The sequence below is a fragment of the Phaethon lepturus genome, unplaced genomic scaffold (assembly GCF_000687285.1).
Source record: "Phaethon lepturus isolate BGI_N335 unplaced genomic scaffold, ASM68728v1 scaffold12329, whole genome shotgun sequence".
NCBI classification, from domain to species: domain Eukaryota; kingdom Metazoa; phylum Chordata; class Aves; order Phaethontiformes; family Phaethontidae; genus Phaethon; species Phaethon lepturus.
Genome location: NW_010562799.1, coordinates 1 through 8,953, shown reverse-complemented (window position 1 = coordinate 8,953; position 8,953 = coordinate 1). Strand labels below are relative to the sequence as shown.

Here is an 8,953-nt window from a genome sequence, read left to right as displayed (position 1 = left end):
TGCTGAAGAGTCCCAGTGACACAGGACATGGAAAGGGCTGAGGTCCTGAATGCCACCTTCACCTCAGTCTTTGCTAGCAAGACCAGCCTTCAGGAAACCCAGGCCCGAGACCGGGGGAAAGTCTGGAGCAAGGAAGACTTATCACTGGTGGAAGAGGATCAGTTTAGGGAATATGTGAGCAAACTGGACATACATAAACCCATGGGCCCTGATTGGATGCACCCATGAGTGTATCCTGCCTGATGAAATTTCATGTCCACTTTGGTTGGTCAAGGTGATGGGGAAAGGTGCCTGAGAATGGGAGGAAAGCCAATGGCACTTTGATATTAAGGGCAAGAAGGAGGACCCAGGGAACTATAGGCTAGTCAACCTCACCTTGATCCCTGGGAAGGTGATGGAGCAGTCAATCCTGGAAACCATTTCTATGCATGTGAATGACAAGAAGATCATCAGGAGTTGTCTGTATGGATTCACCAAGGGAAAGTCATGCTTGACCAGCCTGGGGAAAAGGACCTTGGGATCCTGGTGGACACCAAGCTGAATATGAGCCAGCAATGTGCCATTTTAGCAAAGAAGTCTATTAGCATCCTGGGCTGCATTAGGAAGAGTGCTGCCAGCAGGATGAGGCAGGTGATCCTTCTCCTCCACTCGGTACTCATGAGGCCACACCTGGAGTGCTGTGTCCTGTTCTAGACTCCCCACTACAAGAGAGACATGGACTTGCTGGAGAGAGTCCAACGGAGCACCACAAAAAGGATGAAAAACTGGAGCGTTTCTCTGAGGAATGACTGAGGGAGCTGGGACAAGTTAGTCTGGAGGAGAGAAGGCTCAGAGGGGTGATCTTATCAATGTGTACAAGTACCGGAAGGGAGGGTATAAAGAAGATGGAGCCAGGCTCTTTCGAGTGGCATGACCAGAGACAGTGAGCACAAACCAAAACACAGGAGGCTCCCTCTGAACATCAGGAACACTTCTTCATTACGAAGATGACCAACCAATGGCACAGGTTGCCCTGAGAGGTTGTGGTGTCTCAATCTTTGGAGGTATTCAAAAGCCTGCTGGACAAGGACCTGCACAACTGACACCAGATGTCCCTGCATGAGCAGGGTGGTTGGATGAGGTGACCTCCAGAGGTCCCTTCCAACCTCAATGGTTATGCAGTTCTGTAATTTGCATACACAAAACTAGCAAAAAATAAGAATGCTGTATTTAAAATAAGGATTATTAAAATGCGTAGTTAAGCTTTGTTATTAATTGTTAGTATTTAATATCTAATTACCTTTTTTCTTTCCTGTCTGTGGCCCTGTTCAGATTTTTCTAAGTTTCACTATATGCATTTCCATGTTTACTATCTGTAAATACACTTTTAAATATACATGATAATTTTATATTGTAATAATACACAATAAATGTATAATAGTATGTAAGTATCATAACAGTCTGTTTTATGTAAAAGTATTTAAGTATATGTAATTTAATATATCTGTAACATAATATAATTCCATATTTGCTATAGATAAATATATCTAATATACATATTTATGCTATATAATTTCACACTTGTAGATAACCACTCCTATTAGGCTGAAAACTTAAGCTCTTTTTTAATGTGTTACAAGTGTGAAAGTAAATATTTTTATTTGCTTTGCAGGTTTCTACAAGTGCTTCCAGCTTCTGTAGAGGATGAGAAGCTTTTAGTGGATGTCTTAAGATTTTTAAACAAATTGCTCAGAGAGCAGAGATCAAGTTTGGAGTCAGACCATCTTAAGTGGATCCTGAAATCATTGCTTAAAAATGTAAGAATATACCTAAAAAGTTAGCTGTAGACTGTAAGAAATGATGTAAGTGTGAACTAGTTGGCTGGTTTGTTTCTGGTGAGGAACTTTGTTACTGGTGAGTTCCTCAAGGAAAATGACTTCTCGCAACAAAAGCATGAAATAGCAGATCTTGTGATGTTAATGTCTGCTACTTTGTGGTCAGTGCTACAGTTTTAGTGTTTGGGGAAATTAACTTTGAACAGGAGTTAAGTTCCCTTCTCTCCTTTACTTGTTATGTGAACTGCTTTTCAAAACTCAAATCAAAAACAAACATCATCTACCTGTGCATGCCTTGCTCTGGTGTAGTTCAGAACGGTAATATGGTTGTATAAAGCCATATAAGTATAGTTAGCTATGCATAGCTCTATATGTACATATAACTATATATACTTATATGACATAGTTAACTATGTAACTATACATACATATGTGTGTGCATACATATACACTTGTGTGAGGAATGCTTAGCTACTTAACTACATATGTATTATCTATGTAACTTAAAGGATGAGGTTCCATACAGGTGTGTTGGAACCTTCTGTTTGGGGAAGAGATATAAATGAACATTATCTGTCTTTCACTAAGAGCAAGAATTGAAAGTTAGGACAGAAGTTTTGCTTGCACTGTGTTTGTCACTGGAGTTTTGATTTTAAATGGTTATAATATGTGTAAGTAAAATATTTTAATAAGCATGAGGGAGGTATTATATGAGTGTACAGTTCAGTTGCTGTAGTTAAAATGCATGTATAATATTGAATGTGATTTTTTTTTTCCCTCTTCAGTTTTTCTAGACTTCTGTGCTTTCTGTTTGAGAGATCCATTCTGTACAATTCATTTAAGATGTGTAAAATTGGAAAGTATAAAAACAAATAGGAAATTAACATCATAAATCAGTATAAAACAAGTTTTATTATATTTGTTAAAATAAAATTATTCAATCTCGCTGTATAGAAACAATAGTTAAATGCCAAAGATAAATGGATGGCAGCAGTTTTAGAAATACTGTTCTTCACAAAGCAAGGCCTTACTGCCTGCATGGAAGATCATTCTTGGTCTTAAAAGGGATATCATATCTTAAGTACAGTCTGCATGCACTTGCATGTTCCCGTTTTAAAATACAGTCTAAACATTTAGGAAAAAAATTCTAGTAGACTTCATTTGAATTACTTACAGAATTCAGGTACTTAAATTTATATTTGTAACTGTGGATCCTATACAATTTTGTAAGTATGGCCCATTCAGTATAGTAATACAAAATATTTATATAAAATGAATATAAGTCTTTCAAGCAACTGAGACATACAAGGTACATCTTGAACTAACATTTCTACTATGTGTTTCTTTGTTTTTGTGATCTATTTTTTTATTGCAGGTTATTGCTGTATGTAACTTTGACTTTCCTTTCATGCTTCGAAATAGACTGTATCATGGCTTAATGCCAGGAGATTTTTAAAGGCCTTAACAGTAGATTCTTCTATGATGTTTAGTACATTCGAGTAATTAATAATTACAGGAATTTTTTACTTTGCTTCTTACAGAAATACTTCTTAGTAAAATGATAATGGAATTTGTCATTTATAATGTGTGTGATTTGCAAGCTCTCAACAGAGAAATGGTTTTAGTGCGAGTATTAAAACAGGATTTAAACAATACATTATGTGACTGTATTTTTATTCTTTACTTTTAGAAGCCAAAATCACTTTTGGGCTTCCTGGTGCAACCAGAATCCCAAGTGCAGGATGAAATAGATGAAGTACAGACTGCTGTCAGGCAGCAACTGGATAAAGAACTCCTCCGTCTTTTTAACACATTGTTATTTTGTTCCGTGTCGGTGACTGACAGGTACAGTGTAAATGGACCTGCCTGTGTAATTCTGACAGGGGTCATAATATCTACTGCTGCTGTATTTTGGACAGAATTTGAATAGAATTATGTCATGACTCAATAATTTTAAACTGTAAAAATGTAATATACTCCTCTTAAAGTGAAGGTCAATATTAGATAGGGCTTTTCAGAGTAAAATTAGGAAATTAACTGGCAAACTTTAAAAGTGGTCACTTTTTCAGCAAATGATAGTTAAACTGTTTTCAGGGAGAAGATGGGCTGTTTCTTTTTCACTGCTGGAAATTTGCACAAGCAAATGATAACTTGGTTGATTTTGTAGCATTTATTTGTAGTGAAGTAAAACGTTGAAATACTTGAAATGTCAACAAACGTTTATTTTCATTGAACTCTTTTTTTGGCCTAATACAGTATATAAGTGCACATTTAGTGATTATTTAGGACAACTACTTCCAGCATGAAGTACCAACCTTTTTCTATTAATCAAGCAAACAGTTTGTTTTCTCTGAGTTTCTAATATAATATCTTCCCACACTAAATCATTCTGTCCAAGTGTATTCTGATAAATACTAACATTGCAGTTTAAGATGATATTTGTTTATTTAAGTGTTTGTAAAGATACTTTCAAAATGTTACCACCTTCATTATTCCCATACAGTTACTCATTTTCTAAAAATATTGAGAGCTGGATAAGGGAGGATTATAGAAATACCTGCTAGTTATATCTCACATTCCTGTATTTTCTATCTATCTGAATTCTAGATTGATGGTATTTTGCAGGAAAAATTTTTAAACTTGTCTCTTGACCCAGAACAAACATAAGCATAACTACTAAGACTTGCAACTCTCCTTGTTGTTATTCATTGTCTTCAATCTCTTGCTCTTTAGTTACACTCCTTAATAATTAGACTTACATCTCATTTGTCCTTTTTTAGTTAAGCAGTCCTGTAATAATCAGATGCAATATTATGCTTTCAGAACCTACGTGAAGCTAGAAACGTCAAATTAATGTTATTCTGTGCATAAGGCAATAGAAACTAATTGAAATGCTGGGATTCCTAGACTAACAGTAAGAAGCATGAGGCACTGGCCTCTTTGTATAATAGCTCCATGTTGACAGTTGATTTTTTTCTTTTGTTTTGTTTTTACAATTAAACCAGAGAGGGCTTGGAACTTGCTGGCTCTTTCAGAACTGAGCTGGCTCAGAAGCTGCTACAGTGCTTAAGGCTAACAGATGCACCACATTTTTATGGACTTCCTTCACTGGAGAGAACATTACAAGGAATGGTTCATGTTACTGCATTTCCAGGCTGGAGTACCTATTCAGCTGCAGTTGAACCTGTTACTATTTGTAAGAAATATTTAACAGGTCTTCTTGAGGTAGGTAGTTTATAACTTAGCTTTTGGGTTGAATGCTTGTAAAGAACTGTGTAACTAATGACACTATAATTTATAGGCTGTACTTTCGGTGAATATCATCACTAGGAATAGGTGTGGGAAAGGTGCTTTTTTCTGCTAAGTAAATAGCAAAAAATATGGAGACTAGACTGAGTGATGTGTATCTGTACTTACGATTGATTGTATTGTGTGTGCCTCCATCCCCTATTTAAGATGTAATATAAAGTGTCTATAGTTTAAGCAAGATGAAAAATAGATGAGTTTGTTGTTGTTGTTTGATAACTGGAATGCTAAGAGGAAAAATCCAAGATATTCTCTCACAGGCAAAATCCATGTGTGAAAGGGGATCTGGGGGAACAGTAACTCATTAGGCAGGTTATTAACACAGAGAAAGCAGAAAAGAGGTAATTCAGGATGCTGCAGTTGTTGGTAAGCCAAAATTTCATTCTTGTTTTTAGTGTTCTTATTTGTTTGGTAAATCCATGGATGTGATAGACAACTAATTTTTGCTCCTAAAATTACATTGTTTCTGTTCATTACCACTTGATATAGAAAGCTGATATGTTTATTCCAATTCAAATCACAATGAAAGGTATAAATTACCCCTTTTCTTGAACACATAATTTTGAAAAGAAATTATATTTTTAATTCCAAACATAGCATAAAAACCTGGGTGCAATAAATGGACTGTTCCATCAAAAACAAACTTTCAGGTTTCTATTCAATATTGCGCTTATTATTAAGCTCCACTTCATTCTTTGAACAAGCAAATAAAAAACATGGAACTTATTATAGTTTCCTATATGGTTAAACCTCTGATGACAAAATGACTCAAAAATAATTTAATTCTTAAAATTCAGCTAAAAATCTACCATCTTTTCTTGAGTTGAAAGTAGTGTATAGGACAGTTTGTACTCTACCTGTATACTGTTTTTACAGTAAAGCTACCATGAACTTGTATCTCCACTCCTAGGTCATCTCATCGTTTTATGTTGAATGGGGAGGAAATGCTATGTCCTTCATGGGAAAAGGTGTTACGAAAAGCACAGTTCTTTGCTTGCTTCACTTATCTCATGAAATGATGGCTCAAGCCAAGGATATGGTGAGTGCATTACAGTTGTCCTCATCTTGTCATTTGTGAGGGCTATGCACAGATATATTTTTAACTGCTAAAGTTAAATAATGGATTTTCATATGTGGAGGGGGAAGAAGTCTTATGGCAACAGATCGTAAAAATAATAAAAAATATCTGGTAATCTCATTTGGCATATAATGTTAGATAAATTAATAGGATAGAGTATAGTATACAAGAAAGCTGAAGGTTTGGTTCTAACCTTACTGAAATAATTCTGCAAATAATTCTGTGGGTTTAGAAAGGTCTTCTTTCAGAATAAGCTATAATTTTCTTTTTATAAAAATTGAGAAATCACAATTTTATGGAGGATGAATAAATTTAAGGGTTTGTAACAGCATTATTTCTTCAGCCATGTATAGATAACAGGCTTTCTAACACGTTTACACATACATGTGTGTATTTTCACATGTGTCTATATATGAAAGAATATATATACATGAAAGAACAATTGTCTTATAAAAGGAGCTATCATTACTTCTTGCAAAGTTAATATTTGTGCTTTGAGTCCATGTGCATATGTTGAGAGCTAAATTTTAGAGAGTTTAGAAAAAATGGCCTTCATCATTCATCAAGCAGTTAAAGCATATTCAACAATTTAGTGTAATCATTTTGGAGAATTAAAATCCACTCTTGTTAATATCTGTGATAGCCACAAGTGAAAGCCTTTCAATATGACTAAGTACACATGTAACTAGAAATAGCAGTATGGCTGCTTCTCCAAATTCCAGGTTACTGTTTCTTCAGTTCTGTACTCTTTCAAGATATTAAGTGTTGACAATGTTTGTTAAAATTGGAGGGAGACAAAATATTAAGTACACTGCAGGAGTACTGCAGCCTCCAAAGAATTAGATTGTAAATGTATGGATGAAAGAGAGGACTTTTTTTTTTTTGAGTCTCATAGAATAATATGTATAGTAGCGTAATGATTGTTGGCATTTTTTTGTGGCTATAAACCATAATCTGTGTGTACAACAGTGTTACTATCTAGACTGTGCTAATAATTTATAATCTAAAAGAAATTGTACATCCTGGCTGTTGTTTACAATCATGTGACTTAGTATCAAAACTCATGAGAAGAGAAATACAAAATGAAACTTCTTCCTCTGTGCAAGCAGTGCTATACAAGCAAAACAATGGATAAATGTGATTTAAAAATAAAATAAAATTTAAAAAAGCTAACTTAAAATGCACGGTCTAATGACTTGAAATTAAAACTAGTTAAAGCAAATTTTTTTTTGCTCATTAGCAATATTATGAACCATTACCATTCTTCCTTATTAAAAGAACCACCTTGTTAAATCACACATGAGATCCTTTAGCTCATACTGATGGACAGAAGTTGCTTACAGATGTTTGTCGGAGTATGTGAGAAACAGAGCATATACTTAGGTCGTACTAGAATTGCTGCAATGTTTTGTTTGTTTGCTATAGTATCACTTCATTGGTGTTGCTTTGCTGAGCTATGTTTTGTACTTCATTTTATATTTTAATGCCCTCCCTCCCCAAATTAAAAGACTCTGAAATACTGTGCTTTTTGTGATCAGTATTGTGTGTATTGAGAAGATCCATGCAAAATATGTTGCTCCAAATGAAACATCAGTCATCTATTTTGTAGAACTATGCAGGACTGACATGGTCAGAAGGCACATACCTAAAATTTTAGGTATCATGATTCATTATGAAATTAATGCATTTTTGTGCAGTGCCATGGTTAAATAGAGCACTTCACAGGTATGTGGGTTTTTTTTAACGTGAACTACAGAAATTAAAAGTCAAATATGATTTCATGGAATCTGCAGCTAAGTACTATGTGGTAGTCTGTGTGACTTTATTTAATCATGTGGCAGATGCATGAAGAAAAATAATGAATTATGATGCAAAGAAATAATTGCATGTTCTTATTTGGTAGTTCTCTGCACATGTGTAATATAAAAGAGAAATACAGATTATGTTAAGGAAAAATAAAAAATGTAAGGAGTAAATTTTGAATGGAAATAATTATCAGAGTATTCCAAGTAAAATATTTAATCTGTTTTTAGTACTGCTGTCCTAATTCTATACAGAAGATGAGACAAATTTAATTTTTTTGAGTAGGTGAAGTTAGCAGGTTAAATATATGTTTATACAGGCAGAATCAAAATATTTTTCCTGCAATATTGGTGTTGTGTTGCATTTGAAGTGTGTTCGTATGTAATTGGTAGCTCAGGCTGTTTGGTAGACTGGCATGGCATTGAAAGATTTATAAAATAATTTCTTAATTTATTTTTTGTTTTCTAATCAGGACTGGATATCTCTTTGGTCTTTGCCTTATGATAACGGTGAAGAACAAGTTCTTTCTCAGCTAGGTCTGGCATGGCTCGTTCCTTTATGGGTAGATAGAGACCCTGAGGTTAGTTAATGCAATGTTAAGTTGGTATCTTCTTTTGACCCTTACGTATTTTGCAAAATTTTTGCTTCATTTATTTATTTAATATTGAAACTATTGTTTTGCGTTATGTAAAATGTCACTGCCTATATCCTAAGTAATATTAAAGTAGGGAGAATGTTTCCATATAAACAACTTCTGAGAAATCCTTCCCTATATCTTCTGTCTTCTGTGCTTTCATTAATCACTCATGATCATGTTTCATAGGCAGTTTTCATTGACATTGCTGTTACTTAGCTGCAAAGCAGAAACATTTACATGAACTACAAATTTAGAGCAAACATATTTGATGCAGATCTTTTAAAACATGTTTCTTGCAACTTTCTATCAACTCTA

At 34.4% G+C, this 8,953-nt stretch overlaps 1 protein-coding gene across 1 annotated transcript in view; it reads left to right on the top strand.

The window, feature by feature from the left end:
- Window positions 1–5,229, top strand: part of LOC104626468 (rotatin-like) — a 7,493-nt gene extending 2,264 nt beyond the window's left edge. Inside the window, exons 3-5 of the mRNA XM_010294401.1 lie at window positions 1,652–1,796; window positions 3,505–3,659; window positions 4,820–5,229. Coding sequence (XP_010292703.1) covers window positions 1,652–1,796; window positions 3,505–3,659; window positions 4,820–5,054 — 535 coding nt within the window. The 3' untranslated portion in view covers window positions 5,055–5,229. The remainder of the gene's footprint in view (window positions 1–1,651; window positions 1,797–3,504; window positions 3,660–4,819) is intronic.
- Window positions 5,230–8,953: the final 3,724 nt, after the last annotated feature.